At 43.0% G+C, this 22461-nt stretch overlaps 1 protein-coding gene across 2 annotated transcripts in view; it reads left to right on the forward strand.

Annotated features, from left to right (window-relative positions):
- LOC141773786 (zinc finger matrin-type protein 4) overlaps positions 1–22461 on the forward strand; it is a 60868-nt gene that overhangs the window by 34727 nt on the left and 3680 nt on the right. For both annotated transcript variants that reach the window (XM_074645837.1, XM_074645838.1), the window contains 2 exons: positions 343–600; positions 9996–10092. In XM_074645837.1, the coding sequence (XP_074501938.1) occupies positions 343–600; positions 9996–10092 (355 nt within the window). The remainder of the gene's footprint in view (positions 1–342; positions 601–9995; positions 10093–22461) is intronic.

Below are 22461 nucleotides of genomic sequence, written 5' to 3' on the forward strand. Positions count from 1 at the left end.
GTTCCACAGATGTGGCCCGAAGCAATCTATTGCTCTTTGCTTTCAGTCTCAATCAGTGCGATCTAAACCTAGAGCTTTCAAATGTACGATGTGTGTTTCATCTGTGTCTGTGAGAAAGACAGTGTGTGCATCTGTGCGAATTTGAATGCATTAACATTATCATGTTAATGTAATGTCATGACACTAGTTTCCATTTATGTCATTTTCGCCTTAAAACTCCATCTGCTTTTGATTTTATGTTAATATGATTCCCAAATCTCTTCCTTCTTTCCCCACCCCATCCTCCCTCTGCAATCCCTCACCCCCTGTCTCTACTTCCTATCTGTTCAATTCTTACCCCAGATTCCTCCCCTTCCACCCCGCTGCCCACAGACCCCGCCGCGTGCCCCCCTCCTCCCCCTGACCTGGCTTGGCCTTTGGCGGTGGTCGGCGGGAACGGCGGAAGAGAGGCTGGGAAGTACTGCTGCCTGTGCGGAGCCTGGTTCAACAACCCGCTGATGGCCCAGCAGCATTACGAGGGCAAGAAACACCGCAGGAACGCAGCCAGAGCACGCCTCCTGGAGCAGCTAGCGGGCAGTCTGGATGCCACGGAGAGCACAGGTCAGCCACTTGGCTCCGCGCCCGACACAAGCGACAAGTGAAGGGCAGCATGGGGTGTTACGACTTTGTACGATGAAAGACGATAAGGGGGAGATCACATTCAAGATCTGTGGCAGTGAGGGTGGACTTCTGAAATGTTCCTATGCCTTTCAATGTGGTGTACATTTCACAGATATTATACTGAGGTAAACCACACCAGTTATTCACGGGTAAAATTAGCACCATCACCCCGTTAATGTAACGATCGGCTCAATCACAGTCACCAGACATTTGGATAAAAACAAGGGCTCTATGTGACCTACTGCCTTTCTCCTGTGTCCTTGAACCAAATGTGTTTCCATTAAATCAGTCCAGAGCTTCTCTCTTGGATCAACCCCCTCTACTGTCCCATTGTAGTAAAGGCTTTATGACCCACAGATGGCTGGAATACCTTCTTTAAATTTAGATGCAGAATTGTAAAGTTTTATAGTTTTGTGGGAGGGTCGTCATAATGTGAACTTTCCTGAATTAAAGAGGGACTCCAGTTTTATATGTCAAAGTCTGTCTGTGTGGAAACAGTTGTATAATGTTATTTGTGGCTCTGAAGGAGCTTTAACGACATTATCCAGATATATTGGCTTGGGTTTGGAGGCTATAGATTTTTATTAGAAAGCCTACGTAACAAACTGGGGCATGTAGTTTGAAACACATGGACGATTAACAGGTGTGGATCCAACGAGAAGACGCTATTGAGTTGCATTATTGTACCTGTAGGAAACAGCATTTCTGGGGCTTGACCCTTATTAGGGACACTAAGGACTATAAATCAGCATATCTCGGCGTCTGCTGAATCAACTCTGAACATTGATTTATTAGTCCCTAATAGGGCTGGGTATTGTTTAAAAAATGACGATGCCAGTGCCAATACCAGTACCCTTAAAGTGATACCGATACCAATAGAGTACTTCATTCGATTCCCATCATGTAAATGGAAGCTGCGTGTGTCACACTGGCTGGCTAATAATGCCGTCACCCAACCCACAGTTGCAGGACAACCTTAATGGCCACCCTCCAGTGCCCCCCCTTCATGTTAAGTGTTAGCTCTGTCAGCGCTCTTGAGCAATGTTAGCTGCTAGCTGTCGGCTCAGAGATATCCGTGTTCAGAGCCAAGTGCTGGCAAGCAATTCGGGCTGTATGACCCATACAGCTGCTGTAATAGTGGGCCAATCAAATGTCGCAATAAACGGAAGGAGATTGCTTTGCTTTGCTTGCAGCCAATGCTTGGCTGCAAGCAAAGCAGTCATCTTTTTCTAGATCCGGGCACAAAAAGGATCAATGGCAGGTATCGTTTGACTGGAGAAGTTTCAATACTACTCGGTACTGGGTTGTTTCGGTTGACACCTCAAAGGTATTGAGTACCGGCACCCAGCACTAATCCCCAACTTAATGGAAATATAATACTCAATCATTAAAGTACTCTTTGAAAGACATTAACTGTGTAAATAATCTTAAGGGTTGGACCCTAAGCAGATCAAATTAAAGAGCTCATCCATCATCACAAGCTAATAGCTGTCTCTCCCTAATTACCGGTGTATCTCAGCCCAACTGAAACGTTGACACATCATCTGTTTGCCACAGTCTACCCTTTCCATGTCGGTTGTCTGGGTTCACAGCCCGCCTCATATTACAGAACAGCTTTCACACTTCGTAGTACTAGCATTGCCATGTGTTAGACTGTCAAAAAAAAGTAATGGGACCTCTGTTGGCATGCTGTATATACTGCATACTTGGGAGAAAATACGCTACACAGTGCAGACGCTCAGGCAGCTAAATAACAACACACTGATATTTCCGCTGAAGTTTGAACATGAGTCCCACATAGCATGTTACAATCAGGAACTTAAGTAAACCGAAATTATTTCTTAAAGTACATTATTAATTGGTAAAACTGAGAACAAGTTACAGTTATCATAGCAAGTCCTGGGTTTTAATTACTATTTTATGTCTTCCTCTCCCCCTTTATTCCTCCCCTCTCCCACACAAACACTTCCACGCACAAATGTAGCAGCAAGAGGCCACTGATTCACATGCTCACACACACATTTATGCCAGAAGGGTATTCTAATGAAATTATTAATAGTCTTTGGCGCAGAAAGTGCTTTTTCCTTTTCTGGTTCCTATGAGTGAGATCGTCTAACATCATCCCACTGCGACACGCAGCCCAACATGCAGCATTAGTGCCACACTACACCTCCGCTGCACACGCATTCAAATTTGACGCACTCGTACCGCACGCATAGAGAATTCAAGTCCTCCGTGAGCTGAAGCCACGCCGTTCACTTTGTGCTCCAGGTGCCATGACACAAACCATCATCTCAAGAAGCCAATCATATTAAAAGCATGAGTCATGTTGCCGCCTACACTGGCTTAGAGGCTTTAAGTGGTGTCATGTTGGATATCGTTCTCCATCCACACACTGTGACCCACATCCCACAACCTCAGCTGTTTTTTTGGAGGTTTTGACTCCAAATCTCAGCATATACGTAACTACAGACGACATTTACAATTGTAACTATATAGCAGACATAAAAGTCAGACTTTCCTTTTGTTTGATCAAAGATACTTGCACTCAGCGATGCTCTACTGCAAAATCTATTACCCGTCTTCTTTTCAAGGGCAATGAACTGGTTTAAGATTTCTGATTGAGCTCGCCGCTGACGTGATCTATTATATGTGCCATCAATCAAGTGTTTGTTCTGGTGCCTTGAGTCTGAAACACTTTGCTCATCGCAATACGGCTCTGTTGTCAGCAGTCGTTTGTTCTTCTTCAGCAAGACACAATTCCATTGGTGAAAGATTCTCACATCTGATTGGCTTTTGTCACCACTTCAGGTGTGAAGTCACAGGTGTGCCAGGTGTAATCTCAGAGGGAGGGTCGAAGGCGAGGTGGCAGCTGAGCTAAGAGAGAGAGGAGGGGGGGAGGAATGAGGAATTCTGTCTCAGCCAAGTTTCATCTCTGTCCTTTCGTCCTCCTTTTCCCGTTGTGGAACCGTTTTCTCTTTACACTCTGTTTATTCTTTTCCTACCCCCTTCGTGCTGCTGTACTCTGTCTTGTGTCCGTGCCTGTTGTTTCTGTGGTGGTTTTGTGTGTAAATGTGTGTGTGTGTACACCACTAGGGGCTCCGATCTCTCGTCATGTCTCATCTGTCATCCTCATTAGCTCCCCACGAGGCACAGGTGAATTATTTACACACCAATATTTCCTCTCTCTTTCTCTCTCCGAACTATGGCTGGAGAGCCTGCCTCGCTGTATTGTCTGGTTGTGTCCTATTGATGATACTGACCTTTACTTGTACTTGCATATTCTCTCTTTGTCTCTCCCCCTATTTGCTGCCCCCCGCTTTCACACTCTCACGACCGATACATTTCACAAAATCCCCATGACATTTATATCAACACCGTTTCTTACTCTTGGATTTTTTCTGGTGTAATTGCGCGGACAGGGCACAGGGGAGGCTGTCGTTATTTTCCACGGTTAGGTGCCAGACAAAACCCTTGGAGATGGATTACGTAGGTGGACGAGGGACTTGCGGTGGGGGTGGCTACTGACGTGGGATGGAGCCTGGCTGACACGGCTGTGTTTTTACATAAATCACGACAGGGGTAGAAACCCCTCAAGACAGATGCGGCGCATTGTCTCCGCTCTCTGGAGACTCAGTAGATAATTAGAAGCAGTGAGATAAGCGTCTAGGACTGGAGTGTGTGTGTGTGTGTGTGTGTGTGTGTGTGTGTGTGTGTGTGTGTGTGTGTGTGTGTGTGTGTTTGCGTATGTGTGTATGCGTGAGGGCCCGAGAGAGGGTAAAGTACCAAAGCAGAGAAAATTGTGTGTAATTGATGACTGTGCCTGAGTTGGGAGACAGAGTTGACCTCCACTCCCATGAGACAACACTCGCCGTGACACAGTCGCACAAGCAAATCAAGCTTATATACATGCACACATAAACAAGATATACTGTAGGCATTGTAGATCCTACATCTGAACTAGGTCTGGGTATCGAAGCTCAACAGTTTTTGAGTATCAACCGAAATGTGTCATTAACATCAAGTATTGAAAAGTGTCAAGTATTGAAAATTGGCATTTCATTCTTAGGCTTGTTTACTTATTCTTTGATCAGATATTTCCTGATTGACGTTAAAAATTCCTAACTTTAGACAAAGGTCTTATTTAAAGCTGCACTAACCAATATCTTTATGTCAACGATGGTTCAAATGACTACTAGCGAGAAGGGTGACTTGTAGTGAAAAAACTACAGAGAATTATCACCCGACTGCGGTTCCTCTACGCTCTACGGAGCATTTTAGCGTTAACTTAGTAACTTCAGTGTTTTGATTGACTCTCACAGCTCTCATCAGTGTTGTTTTCAGATGCACCTGTTTTCAACAAAAAAGCTCTGCTGAACACACTGAATTTTGACGTCACGGCCCTATGGGAACGCCCACCTGGAGGGAAAAACAAAGCTGCACTCCACCGTCCGCTAATGACAGCTCAGCTTTTACAACACTGTTAGACCAATTATGAAATAGTTGTTGTTCAATTTGATTCACGAACTGAAGAGAGGACAAGCCTGGGTTGTGCAGAATGAAAACCCAGAGGGGAGGAATGTGGATTTGTGCAATTAAGTTAGATATGCTGCCGTCCTTGGCGAGAAGCATACTAGCGGACTACACTGACTGAAACTGAACGCCCATGCAACCAATGACTACGGCCAAGCTAACTGTCTCTCCCATTTCAATGGTCAAACCAGCTCATTTCATTTACATCATTTTCCAGATATTGCTTCGCGAACTACATTACTACGTCTGCTCTGCCTGTGTTTGTCTCCAACTTTAGCGGCGGCTGGTTTAACCACGGTGATGCGAGTGACAGCTAGCTTGACTGCAGTAACCAAAATTAATTTATTGTCTTTGGCCTCTCAAACAAAAGCATGAGTGACCCATCCAAATCAAAAGAACTGATAACTGTAATGTTACACTTTCATCTTGGCAGCAGTATAAGGGATGGAGTCTCCACAAGATATAACGTTATGTAGCTAAACATCGCCAACGTACAGCTCCGGTACTAGCTAGCTACACTAGCTAACGCTGTTTGGTTATCGACTCCTTGATTATAACAGAATATAGTAACTTTCATCACTGCTCATTTTAGAAAGGCCGCCGCAAGAAAACGTCTTCTTTATTTAGATTATCAAACAGACAATGGATCATAGCTAGCACGCTAGCAAGCGAGCAAGAATTCATTTTCCCAGGATCGTGTCCAGTGGCAGACAGAATTGCATAGTGAAAGCGAAGCTTATAGGAAACTAATCTAAACGCACATTACATAAACAAAGAACAGGTTTTCTTGCGGCGGCCTCTCTAAAATGAGCAGTGGTGAAAGTTATGACATTCTGCTATGATCAAGGATTTGGAGGTGAAAAGTTGTCTACTTCCACTTAAATGAGCAGGTACTGTATACAAGTCACACATGCCTACAACTTAAGGTTTTTATATATATATATATATCTTTGTTTTTCCTCATTTGAGAGGTGCTCTAAACACTCGTGGGTTGTAAAAAAGATTTGACAGGCTTTTGCGGTAGCTCTATGGAGTTCCCAGTATTGGCTGCAAAGTTGGAACAGTGTTTTGCCTTCCAGGCTCTGCACCAGTCACGTGACTGAAACCTATGAATTGGCAGACAGACAGCAACAAGCTGCTGAACAAATTGGAGCATTTAACAGCTGAAGAATTCAATATTTCCCTCAGGAGTTGGTGGAGAGCGAATATTGGACATACACTTATCACCATCATCATCATCATCAGTTACATTGTGTGAACTACATGTGTAAATAAGCAACTGTTTTCAAACCATATCATCTTTCATACTGTATTTCTATCAATCTCAATTATTTACTTGCTTTCACAATGATGACATAAGCAGTATGGCATTTAGTTCAATGAAAAAGGGTTAAAGCATGTTTATATTTCCCAAACTAAGGTATTGAAAAGTTTTATTGGACGGTTTTGATATCAGTCCCAAAACTCAGGTATCCGATTGGTACTGATCAACACATCAAGCATGTTGAAACAATACCCAGCCTCAATACATTCTATAGTCTACTTTGAGGAATGATTAATTGGTTAAGATGAGACAGTGGACAAACAACACAAACAAACTAATGAGCTTTGGCGTCAACCTGAAAAATGTAGAAGAATCCAGTCATTATATTTTGTGTATGATCATTTTTTTGTCTAAAACTGATAGTCTTTCCAATTACTGTCACGTTCTCTGCAAAACTAATTAGTCTCTCTATAGGTCCTTCAAAGTTTGTTGCTTGGTAAAATTCCACTTGGATTCAATCCTACTCTCACCCGAAGCTCAACCCCTCTGTGCTATGGTATTTGTGATATATTCCAGTGAGACGTACTGTCAAGCCTCTGCTTTGCAGGCTGTTGGTTTTGATTGCATCTCAATGGGCCTCTTTTTGGATCCAGTTCCTTTTTAATCTTGCAAAGCGCATGGTAAACTAATGGTGTACCACAGCACAAAGGCTCCAAGGAGCTCTGAAAACTATTATGCCTGCCTCCTCTGTGAATAAAACTACAGAGGAATACCATACAGTGAGATTCTCATCTGCAGTCCCGGCCCCATAGGAAGGGGAAGATAGAGGAAACTCTACCTTGAAATGATCCATATGTGACCTGATGTTAAGCAGTGGTTGTACAGTGTGTAAGGCTAATTTACTCCCTCTGCATCTTAAAACCATCCGACTGTTTAACCAACAATGTTCACGCAACACTACATTTTACCATCGTCAGCGCTGACCACGACCTATAAACCCTTGAGAGTCACAAACAAAAGGCTGCAGTTAGAGCTTGGCAGCGTCCTAATGGAAAGAGCCATGAACATCAAGCGGGGTCATTAATGTTGCTTGAGCTGAGACTTAGTTACACATATATCAGACTCTGAAGCTGCATGAAGATGTTACATTTCTTTGCAACAAGGCTCTTGAAAAGAAAAACATTTCCCCAATTTTCTGTGCGCATAATGCAGCTCATTACTTTTTTGACAAGCATTTAGGCGTCTCTATACCAAAAGTGCCAGCAATGCCAGAGGACTCTGTGCATTAAACGACAGTCACCAAACTGCTCCACACCCACCGCCTCAGCTCATCTCACCCCCTCTTTTCTCTCTCCCTGGCATATCTTCTTGTGTAATTAACAAGGCTTAGAGCACCATCACAAATACTGCTCATGCCCCCCAAAAAAAACACATCCACAACCCAGTGCTGCATGCTGTCAGTTGCATCGCACACACACTTTCCCTGCATGTAATTAACATGGATTAGGGCACAGTGTTTTTTTATGCCGGGACTGCTTTATTAACCAAAAGCACAGTGACACACACACATGGCCACATGCACAGACACTGTGCATGTGGCCATGTGTGTGTGTGTGTTTATGTTCAAAAGACTGGCACACGCGCACATTATCTGGCACAGACACAAACTGCAGCATATTGTACATCAGAGCTACTCGGCCAGGCAGTGGGGAGGTGACATCAATCAGGCTAAAAGCAGGGAAGCTGCCTTTGTGTGCGCGCACACACACTTAATCGTGTATACAAGAAAAGACCTCTTTGTGTAATCCTTGCAGCGGTATAGAATTACGAGGAAGAAAAAGGGGAAGGAGACCGAGTGAGAGAATTATCATTTATTTCTTTTGCTAAATTATCTCGTTTCCAATTAATAGCCTTTTCATTAAGAGAGAACAGAAGTAATGACATTTTGGCAGAAGAGGATGTACTATCTTATTTTTTTCCTCTCTTTTACGCATCCAGACCTGCTACTAATAGATACAAAATATCAACATTTAAGCCAAGACAACGCTTACTCCAGGCAACTAATTCAGTCGTGGCTTTTTTGTAAATGTTTGTCCTAATTCCCCCCCCCTCCTCCCCCGAAACAGACAGAGCAACTTGGACAACAGGGAGTAGATATGCCACATTATGCAGCTCCAGCCCAGTCTAAATGACCTGCCGCCACTCCTAACTATTTCACAACTTCATCTCCCAACATGCTTCACCAATTACCGCCGCAGAAGGTCAGAAAGGTGATGGAATACACAGACAACTCATAAATCTCAAGGACAGTAATGACAGCAGAGAAAAGGGCACCCACAAACAAGCGAGCACACCCAATTTCAGCCACCACACCCAGAATTACACAATCATCGTCAAAAAATGAAAAAAAAGAAAACAAGGAGGGGAGGAAGCGTGGACAGGCGGGGGGGAAAGGGCTTCGAGCAATTAGTTTTTGACTGTTTTGTCACACAACCCTGAAGTATCAAGGTTGTTCATCTCCGATGTCAGATCTGCAGTGATGGCTCTGCAGTGTGCAAAATGAGAGAAAACAAAAAAAAAATAGCACTTCATTGCATCTCTGACAGAGAAGAATACGCAGCCAATTATGTCCTGTTGCTGATTGGCCTATGCTCGTCAACACAGAGCATTTCCTCCCGCTTCCTCTGCCCTCCTCGTGAAAGAAAGACGATTTGTGCTGCCATGCCGTAGTTACCACATGTGTAAGAGGATGTTTTTTGGGGGTGGGTGGGTACACAGGTCATGTTTTCTCCTGTGGTCATTAAAGCCCAGCGTACATTTTACATCACTGCCGCTGTGTGACAACTCATTATCCTTACCACGTCTCCGTTTCCTCCTTTTTATTCACATCTTATTCTTCTCCAGAAATGTTCCTCTTTTCACTCGTTCCGTCTACCTAACCCTCCGCCTGCCCCTCCTCATCTCTCTTCACCCCACTCTGCTCCGTCAGTATCCCCATCCTCATCCATCTATTTTTGGGTGTTCATCTCGACCACCTGCAAACCCTCTAATTAGTTCACATCTGTGTCTGAGCCGCACCATCTCAATGATGCATTCACCGATACACAGAGCTACACATGTACACAACCCTAATGCACTGTTCTTTTCTTAACCCATAGTGTCCTAATTCGTCTCACCCTGTTGAAGTTCAAGTTTCAAAAGGCACCTTCACACACACACACGAACACACATGAGCACTAAAAAAGGAGCAGATGATCTAAGGATCTAAAAATGTAACTGGCTTTCTGCTAATGATCAGTCTGATCAAATCTTCCTCCAGATGCACTCTAATTAGGAAAATTACCCCGCGCTGTGGAGTGTAAAAATAAGACCGTCTAAATAAGACTTGTCAGTTCAAATTTAAATTGTTGCTCATGTTGGTCTCACTGCTACTGCTGCCGATGATCCAGATGATGATGATGACCGGATTTTTTTGAGTCACACTTATTGAAAGTGCCCTTACAGTAACCGCTGTATCTGTGTGGTTGTGTCTCTCCAGGGCTGCGCAGTAGTTACTCTTGCAGTGTCTGCAGTGTGGTCCTCAACTCCATCGAGCAGTACCATGCGCACCTCCAGGGCTCCAAGCACCAGACCAAGTGAGTACAACGTAACGCTTGACTGGCTTCCCATCCAAAGTGCTAAGAAAGTGAGACTTTCCAGAACAGACTATCCGACAATCACGTCCACTCTGTGCAGCGGTCGGCCAGGTGTGTGGAGGTGTGAGAGTAGGCAGGTTTGAACTTCACTCTCAAGGTCTTTCATTTTTCACACCACTTTTCATTGCCCTGAGACTAAAAAGACACAAGCACTCTCAGTGAGAGAGATAAGGGAGGCAGTGTGGCGGAGGAGGCTATGACGACAAGGCTTTTCACCTGCAAGTTCGGCCATTTGAAACACGCAAAACCACTTTTAGAACTGAACACATATTCCTTTTCCTGTCCTGCCCTATAGAGTGTTCCAGGGATGACGTATTATTTGTAGGCCAACCAGGAAGTTAGCATCGCCCTGGTTCCCTCAACAAAAAGCCAATGATGATACTTACACATTTTGACACATAAAGGCTTCAAAATTCACGAGTGGGATATTTACTGATGTGGAACTAAATGTTAAAATCTCTAAAGCTTAAAAAACCCATTCAAAAAAATACATTGACTTCCAGAAAGGGGGAACCGGAAGTGCTAAAATGCTAACTCATTTCCGGGTTTTAGGACTCATACCTGTAGCACTCTATAGAGGTGATGCATATGATGTCACACTATGGTCACTGTCTGCCAGTGTGCATTCACATGAAAAAATAACGCAATGGTAAAAATCTGTCCTGCAATCAACTGTACAAACAGGTTGAGTAAGAATAAAGGTCTTTGCACACATGTTTTATATGCGTTTTTTAAATCCGTCATCCGATAAAAATCGTTATGCACAGAAACCTTGCACACTCAGTCTGATGCGTTTTATTATTTCCTCTGTTGCGAAAATTCGCAATACGAGACAAAACTGAATTAATTATGTGGGTGCAATGGATAGCGCTAGTCCCAAATGGGGCTAATGAATGAATGACAATAGCAAGAAGCTATCGTAGAGAACATCACTACTGTCTAATCTTTGGTACAGCCTTTGTTTTGCAACTATTCCCGATTCCAAGCTGTTCTGTTCTTCAATCACCTGCCACAATCTATCTTTAAATCCTGCATCTCTGTATTCTTTTATTTCTTTATTGTAAAGTGCTTTGTACTGGGAGACAAAGTGAATTAACTTATCCGATGCCAACTTGGATGACAACGTTTGCTCGGACGGTGATTCTGAGTGGTCAAACAACCCTCTTTTGCCTTCAGGGGGATGCGAAAAAATGCAGAAAATCGAACCTTTCGGGGAAACTTAAATGACGGACGAAAGTCTCAGAGTTGGTGTTTTAACGTGATTGACACAATGTGAGGTCGTATTTATTTTTAAATGTGCCACAATTTCAGACAAAAAAATACGGATTTGGTGTTTAAAGGAATTAAGAATACGTTTTGTACAAACTGTCGAGGGCTAAAGACACAATGCATGGTTGGCATGGTTTGTCATTAATCATTATTGATCCAGATGTATCCAAACATTAGACTATTTTAAACATGTAGGTTTCTTTCAGACAAGAAGATCATAGCCTCGGGATTTCTACTGCATTTTTTGGTGGACAACAACACAGGGAAACAACTGATAGGACTGCCAGTTCCACTGGGCAGCATTAGATATTGCTTGTATTACAGTGTCGGATGCGGGGGGGTACATTTGAAATATCTGATGAGTGAAATGGCACAGCTGACATCCACTGAATGAAATTCATTTTTAATACACATATAAGCATGTGGAGCGCACTGAGGCAGCATAATGGAAACAGGGTTATTTATTATAAAGAATGGCGGTCGCACAATGAGATTTGGACGTTTTTCATTACCGATTTTAAAGAAATGTTATCACAGCCAATGTGAGGGAAATTATATTCAGCAGCATGGAAGACAGTGTGATATGGAACAGTTACATTTCATGCATTTACCATGAGATAGCTGTGAGCGTGGTTATAGGCGGTGTTGTGGCGTGTGTGCATCCCTTTGTATTAAAAGCAATGTAATGGAAATTAAGTGTGTTATGAATGGAGTATTTCTTAGATAAAAGGTTGCTTCAGGATAAAAGTTTGTTGTTGCGGCTGTTTCTTCTTTTCCTTTTGTCTTTTTTTTTTTTCAGAGAGAGAGTCAAAGCACTTCAGCTGAATTGTCTGTATTTATCCGCCCTGGAGCATAACTCGTCTGGGCTGCACATACCAAACTTCTGCAAACAAGTTAACTGTTAGAGAGTGGTGGGTGTAGTGAGAATAACAACGGCAATAACAAAGATGAGAAAGGCAAAGGCAGAGAGGGAAGGATGGCAAGACGAGAACAGAAAGTTTCTAAATCCAAATGCTGGTCACTGGAAGGAGCAGAAGATTTATATTATTTAGATAGGAATCAGCTACATAGACTATACAATACAGTGTGTGCAATACACTGATCAGCCATAACATTATGACCATTGAGAGGTGAGGTGAATAACGTGGATTATCTCGTTACAATGGCACCTGGCAGTGGGGTGGAATATATATATTAGGCAGCAAGTGAACATTTTGTCCTTGAAGTTGATGTGTTGGAAGCAGAAAAAAAGGACAAGCGTAAGGATGTGAGTGACTTTGACAAGGGCCAAATTGTGCTGGCTAGATGACTGGGTCAGAGCATCTCCAGAACTGCAGCTCTTGTGGGATGTTCCCGGTCTGCAGTGGTCAGTACCTACCAAAAGTGGTCCAAGGAAGGAAAACCGGTGACCGGCGACAGGGTCAGACCCAATAAGGCTCATTGATGCACGTGGGGAGTGAAGGCTGGCCCGTGTTGTCCGATCCAATAGAAGAGCTACTGGAGCTCAAATTGCTGAAAAAGTTAATGCTGGTTCCGATAGAAAGGTGTCAGAACACACAGTGCATCGCAGTTTGTTGCGTATGGGGCTGCGTAGCCGCAGACCGGTCAGGGTGCCCATGCTGACCCGTGTCCACCGCCAAAAAGCACCTACAATGGGCACGTGAGCATCAGAACTGGACCACGGAGCAATGGAATGTATCCTGGTCTGATGAATCACGTTTTCTTTTACATCAAGTGGATGGCAACGAGTTCGAGGTGTTGACTTGGCCTCCAAATTCTCCAGATCTCAATCCAATTGAGCATCTGTAAGATGTGCTGGACAAACAAGTCCAATCCATGGAGGCCCCACTTCGCAACTTACAGGACTTAAAGGATCTGCTACTGACGGCTTGGTGCCAGATACCACAGCAGACCTTCAGAGGTCGAGTGGAGTCCATGCCTCGACGGGTCAGGGCTGTTTTGGCGCCAAAAGGGGGACCTACTCAATATTAGGCAGGTGGTCATAATGTTATGGCTGATCGGTGTAAATGGACAATAGCTATAATTGTCACATTTTTCTCCTGTCCGATGGGCCTGACAAAGCGTCCGTAATTTACGCTCTGGGAATGAGAACGGACTGGCAGTGCTCCATTTAAAATGGTTTGTTTAAGGACACAATTCTTGATATAATGGTCAACCTCATCTGAACTGAAAAACTAAATTTGTGTAAATGAATGACGCTAAAGCTAGAGGTGAAGTATAGAGGTAAAATTGTGTCAAACTGGGCTGAAAACAGCACAACCTAAGACATTCAAGGGAAAGTTTAACCCGAAGCCCAACAGTTAAACTTATTTTTCTCATACCCAGAATGCTATCTGTCAATTCAGAGAGCTTCAGTGTGATTTGCTGAGGTGCAGAGATAGCAGCTCACATCGGTACAACAGAACGTAACTGGAATTTGGTTTATGGACGTCAAAGCATCAGAAGGTACATTAAACATTTTCAAACAGAATTGAAAGATTACTTGATGTACTGCACAGAAGCTCATGTGGTTTTTCTTTCTTAGCAGAGATAGACATTTGTCAGGTGTAGTTTGGTAGAAAGTTCTCAGCAAAACTTCAAGACAAGGTTTGGAAATGTCCATAAATAACTGCATTATCATATTCGCAAAGAGATGTTGTTGAGTAGCAGGAAAGTATGTTTTGTGTTTTTAGATGAGACTAAAGGTTACAGAATTTATGTTTGCAGAAGGCATCATCAACTACCACATGCCACTAAGCCAGATACTGAACGCCTAATACAGCTCTTCACTCACTCTAAGTCAGCCTGGATATGAGCGTCAGCTAAACTCCTAAAAGCGTGATTGTTGAGATGTATAATCTCTCTGCACAGAGGCTGTAAATCAAGGAAAAGATGGTGCTTCATAACTCTCTCCTTCTGTCAGTTTTACTGCCGTAAAGCGGAAAAGAGGGCGAAGCGAGAGTAAGCAAGACTGATAGACACAGGGGAGACAGCATGCACCACAGATGCAGAGAGACAGAAAGACACATCATGTTTTGAGACAGGGGCAAAACAAATAAAAAAACATAGAGATGGAAAAAGCAGGAAAAAGTAAAACTAAAATGCTGCTGAGAGAAAATATCCTTAAATTGAAGTGAAAAGTGGAGCCAGAGAGATAAGGAGCAGATTTGGAGTGTAAATTGAGGTGAACCCAGTGTTGCTGACAGCTGCAGGGCTCTGCTGCTTAGGATGGAGAGGACGGATTGACAGGACATTGACGGATAGAGGGCAGTGAGAGACAGACAGAGAGAGGTACCAGGGAGATTTACAGGGGTATTGCTGATAGGTCACTGGATAGAAGGGGAGAACGTACCTCATCCACCTTTATCAGACAGGCTTACAGGAAGTGGAGGAAGTTTGGTGGAGACGTGTGCACAGCTGTTCAGTCATAATACTGACGTTTTGGCACACAATGAGAGTTTGGTGACATCTTAAAGGAAAAGGAGTTTCGGTAAGGTAAGGAAAGGGACCTCATGATGCGTCTGTAGTCAAAGATAGATTATCAAATGGTAAGAGAGGAGAGCAGGATTGTGAGACATAAGGCAAGTTTGGAAAGAACATAACAGCCCCAGCTCAGTGTCCTTAAAGTGGAAACAGCGTTTCCTAGTGGCTTTATTGTTGGCGCCGCTGTCGCAAAGACAACGAGATCGCTTTCCGTATTCCTCAGAGCCCAGCAACTATCAACAACACAAGAAACAATGCATTTTGTTTTCCACAGTTACTTTGGTTGTTCCACCATCTGCCATTTCTGCTACTGGGAATAGTGACTGAACTTACATTGATACTCTGGGGGTAACTGGGGATAGCTAGCGATAGCTACCTGGGAAAACAAAAGCTCCATCCTCTTCCTGTTTTGGTTGCGCAATTGTTGTCGTACCTCCTTTGTGCCGTAAATCAAGCCTTTATTTTCCCAAGAGATCGTACACGGTAGCACACAGAATTGCATAGTGGAAGCAAAGAACATATGTTGATAAAAAGTGAAATCCAATTGGTCGCTCCATTGCAACGTCAGCGCCCAGCAGCAGTACTCCGCTTCTGGCATTTTGGACTGAATGCGACTATCGGACACCAGTAAAACGTCCGCCTACAAAGTGCCGTACAAAAGTAAAACAAAATGATTTCTATTCTATTGTCATAATTTTAATGTCTCTACTGAAATGGCCTGTGTTGAACAATAAAAATATTATAAATATGCATACTATTATAACTATTTACTTACTTACGTATCTATTTACTAAACTTTTTTGCCCGGCCGCTTCCCAGACGAGCATAAAGTGAGCGATGGACATAAATGGAAGTTAGAAAAATCCAGCTCACAGATTTTGAGAGCAATCTCAATCTATTTCATGTCAGGGATCTCCAAAATCTAGATGTTCAATAGACCACAGGCCGTGGATGTATAAGAGGTTGTGCCTGTGTGTTAGTGAATAGCCTACAACTACATTAAATTCTGTTTATGTCATGCTACTAGCACTACTAGCTACTGGCCGATAGCCGGTTGTTTGGGAACAAAGATATTAATACATCCACCACGGTACATTCCATGGGTGTATCATAAGATAATAAAAATGATGAATTACAGCCAATATATCCATTATAACAGCCGCATACAGCTAGCAGGAAGCTGGCAGAACTTCAGTATTGTGGGTCTGATACACGTTCATTATGCCGAGGAAAATAACTCTGGATTCAGCTATTAGTTCATTTCACAACCTTTAGGACATAACGATTTAAATGAGGGCTGTTTAAGTGTTCATACTGGGAAGTTGATTTACATTAAAAAAAAAACATCCTACTTTTATGCAGTATATTATTAATGTAACATCACTTAACATGTGACAATTGGGGCTGAATCATTTCATGATATTAGACTCATATCTCACGTGTAGTTGTATATTGTGTTTATATGTAGTTTAATAGCAGAATAGCAATTTTGTATGACCAATTATATTTAGGAGTTAGGACTCTCGATTTTTAATGTCATGGATTGTGTTAAGTTCCCTTAAGCAGCTTCTGCAAGATTGCACACTTACAGACGGTGTGCGTAAAGTGTGAAAAAGTCCATGAGAGAGCTCTCAAAGCACGAGAGATTGTACAGTGCAACAGCCCTCGCAGACTTATTTTGCAAACGCGTGCTGAATTCTGCTAAGTCCGTAAGGGTGAACACTGACACTGGAAATAAGTCTTGCCAGCTCTGTTGCACTGCGGGATCGATCCTCTGGGAAAAATAGAACAAGAACAAAGGTTCCAGCTCATCGACCTCACTTCCTCTCCCTTCACCCAGTCAGTCAGGTGAAACACAATACGGGAAATGTGTGTTAGAAACCACTTCAGGCTAAGTCTGTCTCTCTCACTCACACACACACACACACACACACACACACACATACCCTAACCATCCCTACATCAATGTGCATTACATCTACGCAGTAGTAGCAGGATATGGTAGCAGATATTGCCCCTTTCACACTGTAGGTAAGTGTCATTTTTCTGCTGATATGAGAGTGTAAATACTCTCATGCACGCACACATGCATGATCACTCTGGCTGCAGCATAAACATAAGACTAGAAATCCTCTAAGGCATTGCAAGTTTGGAAATAAGAGGACATGAGGGCCCTTGACTGAGGCGTGTGTGCATTAGTGTGAACAAGCTGTCTGATTATGGAGTGTTGTGCCGCTACGTGTATATGTGTGTGTGCATGTAGAAACGTGTGTGTGAGTACTTATGGAAAAGAGGCTATTGAGATTGTTCCGTTCATATCTCTGGGTTGTTTACAGGGTGGACAAGGCTTTGCCAAAGTGACGCAAGCTCTTCCACCCTAACTTTGACTGAGTGTGTGTACGTGTGTGTGTGTATTTTTGTGGGTCGAGTGTGTGTGTTCTTTCACACTCAGGATGAGCTTTGGCTTGTGTAAGGAGCTTTCCGGAAGAGACGAAAGCACGGCTGACAGCGGCAGGGGGATTAGCTCTCACCGAAGAAACATCCATGAAAACTGTGTATGTGTATCTACGTCTGTTTATGCGTATATGTGTATGTGAGATGTTTGGCATTAGGAATGTCACAAGAGGGACCAAGTGCGCACATCCAGGCAAAGATACTCAGGTGCAAGACACAAATACGTAACCGCAGGGCAGAAAAAGAGAAATAAATATTCATTTGGAGCCTAACAGTGCTCAGACCTCCTCTGTGCCCTGGCATTAGGAATGTGTCATCATAAAATAACAACAGATATTCTCTGTTCTTTAAACAGCTGGATGCATCTATCTGCCAGCTCTTCTTATCTGTACCATGCATCTGCTTCACACACAGTCAGCTGCAGGTCTTTTTGAAAGGCTGCAGACTGTCACACAGTTGCTACAGACTGGCTGTTGTAATTGGACCTGTACAGGATGATGACAGTAGAGATATAACTAGATCAACTTGGCAGAACATTTTCACAGTTTACGGTGTGTTGCAATTAAGCCAATGCACTTAGCTGGCCAGCAGACAGGCACACAAGTGGGCAGCGGACAGAACTGAACCAGATAGATGAATATTAAATCCTCAATCCCCATGTTGGTTCTTGACTCAAGTACCACTAGTAAAAACTAATGGCTAGTTTAAAAAAGTGGCAATTAAAGTATGAACATAAGGCCGTCAGCAGAGAGGAGCTGAATTGGTTTTTACAACCTTAAGAAATCTAGTAAATTATCTGATGATGGCAAGCTGTTCCCAGCGGTGACTGTATGCCTGCGCTCATAAAGGAGGTTATTTTTAATCAAGTTTTAAAAGTATAAATGTATAGGCCTTATACTGACTCAAATAGCTGGATCGGATATCGTTGACAATGGGGCTGATCCATTCAATTCAGCTCTATGTTTATATACTATATAAATTATAGACCTGAATTGTAATTCCTTTTCATTTTTTAAGATTTTTTTACCAAGTTGCTGGTGTATGATTTATTATTCGAATGATAAATAATCAGTAAATGTACATATAAGTATTTATCTGTCACATTTAGTTTGAGCAAATTAGGAAAGAGATGTTTAAGTCAAGTCTGACGTTGCTTTAAACATAAAGGAATGATCCCAGTCACTTTCACACAGTGAGCCAAACAGCTCATTAATTAAACACTGGTATCGGATCAGTACTTGGTATCAGCCGATACCCAAAGCCCAGATATCGCTAACGGTATCGGGACTGAAACAGTTGGATCGGTGCATCCCTAATGTGTGCTGCAATTACTGTTTGTATCTACTAGGGGCGTCACGATTTGATTTGACTTTTGATTTGAAGGTCACGATTCGATTTTCAATTTAAACATGCCATTGTTAGACTTTAAAAAGAGAACTTAACTCCCTTTCTATTTAGAAAGTGTTTCAAAAATTAGACTACAACAGTCTACAATATAAAAGCCGCATCTTTTCAAAATCAGTATCTGTGTGACCCACCTCAGTACATAATCATTACAAAAACAAAACAGAAATCCTTCTGCAGTGCATCAGAGTGTGCTGAAATCTACAAAAATGCGGTTTTGTTGTCATTTACTGTCACGCTTGTTTCTCTCCTCTCTTTCCTCTCTCTGTCCTCTGATCGCTGTTTGTCGCCTATGGGTGTCACCGAGCATATAGGCGGAGCTCGAGTCCACAGAGCTGGGAGACGAGACGGCACACAGCAGTCCGCTGGCTTGTCGCTTCGCTACCAATATCAGCTGCTCTGATTCAAAAATGTTGAGCAGAAAAAAACGTGCATGTAGGCTGAAACTCAACTGTGGTGTTCTTCTGTCGGGAGATGTAGTGACTTGATGTTATACCAAGTAAGAGTAGAAGAGCTGTGAGTAAGGAAAAGTAACTAACCAACTAAAGTCCGCCAGCCGCTAGGCTAATTCATGCAATGTAAAACGCCATAGGCATGCAGGAAGTGCCCTGAGTATTGTAGCGATTTTTTCCTTAAAATGTATACAAGTAGGCGGAGGCGGAGAGAAAGAAAAACACTGATCCTGCTTTTAATTTTGATGGCCGAAATCGAAAGCTAATTTCGATCGATATCTGATTTAGAATCGTGACACCCCTAGTACCTACTGTACCAACATTAATGCCAATCATATCTGCTTATTAGCATGCTGATCTATCAGTCAGGTTCTATTATATAGATCCTTCTCTGCCTTGTTAAACATTGTTCCTATTAATAGTATCCAGTAGTCTGAGCAGGAACAAGTGCTGTTTGAGAGCTCCTAGTCACAGTACAGAATATCCTCAAGGCTATGGTGGCTTTACATAATGATTACCAGCCTGAAAAGTTTTTGTCCAAGTATACATGCATTAAAAATATATTTTTAAAAACAGAACAAAACAAAACAGGGAACTAATTAACTCCTTGGGAGTCCAGAAGAGAAAACAAAGCAACCATGTAATGCACAGTTTACTTGATGGGAACTGTCAGCAGGGATGTATCTCTGACCAATGACGCTGCGTGGCTTCAACTACCCGTATAATGTTATTCATGCTCACATTGCTCTCTGGGATTGTATGGCCTTTGCTCTCTGGTTGCTTTTTGCGTTACACAATTTCCGACCTCTGGCCTGCCTTTGTGTGCGTTTATGTGCATAGCGTGTGCTTGTGTATGAGTGTGTGTTTGATGTTGATGCTGATGTTAAGGCAGGCCCCGAGGGTACGACGCTGAGGTCGGGGACAATCCATTTAGCCTACTCACCCTGGTAATTATTCAGCATCAGTATCACAGAAGACACATACACACAAACTACAAAACAAACTAATGCACATTTAAGAGGGAAAGGCACAGAGAGAGAGACAGAGAGAGAGAGAGAGAGAGAGAGAGAGAGAGAGAGAGAGAGAGAGAGAGAGAGAGAGAGAGAGAGAGGGCGGCAGATTACAGTGCTTAGTGTAAAGCATCTCTGAATGCAAATGGTTGTTATCGACCTGCTAATAGAGCAGGTTTGCTGCGTGTATGCGTGTGTGTCGTGGTAGAGTATGCGTGTGTGCGTCCTCTCCCTGCTTGAGGCAAGGTGAAAGGTTAATTCAGGACTGTCGCCGGTCAGCTCTCCTCTCGCATGCCTCCTCTGTCACACCTGAACACACACACACACACACACACACACACACACACACATACATGCCTGCCTTCGGCTCTCCTCATCTGCCCCAAAGGCACTTGTCGTCGTGTTGCCTCACACCTTCCAACCAGAACTCACATAAACACAGTTTTTTGTTTACACACAGTCCTGAGCATCACTGTCTGTGATGTTAATAAGGTGAGGGCGGTGAGAGGGGGGGAATCATGCCTGAATCATGACTCACAGCTCCGCTCCCTTAGCAACTGTCGGACTCCGTTTACCTGGCGCACACACACACACACACACGCAGCGTGCCAAGGTGACCTTCACAGCCTCACAAACACTTCCCTTGGAAACATAGGCACATGCACTCTCTCTGCCCTCTCTCTCACACGTCCTCGTATATATCACACGTCCCACATGTGTGGCCCTGGGACAGATTATTGGATTAATTTATTAACACTCTCAGACCATAACCCGTCTTTCACCCCCACCTCTTACCTACGCTTCTACCTCCCTGCATTGCACTGTCCTTGGCTCCGTCACCTTTCCTGGCCTCCTCCTACTATTCCTCCCCTTGTACCTCCTTGCTCAGACGCTCACTGCATCCAAATTGTACAATCCACATACTAATAATAGTGTCATATGAAGATATGTATGAAAAGCACTATATGTGCAAAATACAAGAAAATACCGTGTATGTAGCCGACGCTCACTACACAGTCAAAACAGTCCAATGATTCTTTGTACCATGTTGTTCCCATAGAAACAGCCAAATCAGAGGCATTTTCAAAACAATATGACAGATAACAGTGGGAGGAGTGGCAGCTGGAATCTGTTAGCTCAAATTTATTATTATTGAACAACTTTGTGACAAACGTATAGAGCTGAATCTAAATCTAACACATTTATTTTTCTGGCATTATTAACGCTCCCTGCTGCTTCCACAAAAGTTCTGAGACAATCAGTTAATTCATTGATTTGTCTATAAATTACTCATCAATCTATTAATCTACTTAGTCATAAAGCAAAAATGCCTGACATCTGTTGGTTCAAGCTCGTAAAAATGTCAAGACTTTCTGCATTTCTCTGTTTTATATCATTGTAAATTGAATATCTTCGACTGTTTGACCTTGGGCTGTAGGAATCGGAGGTCCAAACATAAATCTGAGCAGTCCCAAGATGATTAAAGGGATAAAAAAGTTATAAGTAAATGTTTTTTTATCTGTGTGCTTTTCTTACTTTCGAAATGATTTTCTTTTTTTCTTGTGAGTATTGGATATTTTCACCTCTTTACCTTTCTAAAAAAAAACTTCATATGAAACAAGCTGATAAGGGAAAATCAGTATTTGGCAGAAACTATTATTCAATGAATCCATTAGTTAAATCCACAGAAAATTAATCAACTATTTTGATAATTGATGAATCCTTACAAGTCAGAAAAAAAAATGCCAATCATTCTCTGGTTGCAGCTTCTCAAATATGACAATTTGCTGCGCTCCTCCGTTTTATATCATTGTACACTGAAAATGATTGTTTTTTAGACTGTCGGTCGCACTGTTGGCTCTCCCTCCATCGTTGACCCCTCTTTCTGCCCCCATACTGTTTTTCCTCTCCTCCTCTCCTCTTGTTGTCCTACCTGTCCCCTCCCAGAGAACAATACAGGCTACTAGAGTCACGCCATCCCACCCCTCACAGAGCCCAAAGTGCTAGATGAGTCCTGACAGAGCAGACAGGGTGGAGAGGCCACTGTTTTAACAGCCATTACCGGGATAGGTGCTGACAGCTAGGGTGCCTGTGCATCCCTCCCTCTTTCTCTCCCCGTCTCAGCGTTGGAAGTGTGTGTGTGTGGGGCAACGCTACAAATAGGACACAACGGAGGAGTGGCATTTTAACAAGGACTGTGATGAAAATGGCAGAATTTGTTGTGCTGCTTGGGGGAC

This window comes from Sebastes fasciatus, chromosome 9, assembly GCF_043250625.1.
Source record: "Sebastes fasciatus isolate fSebFas1 chromosome 9, fSebFas1.pri, whole genome shotgun sequence".
In the NCBI taxonomy this organism is placed as follows: Eukaryota; Metazoa; Chordata; class Actinopteri; order Perciformes; family Sebastidae; genus Sebastes; species Sebastes fasciatus.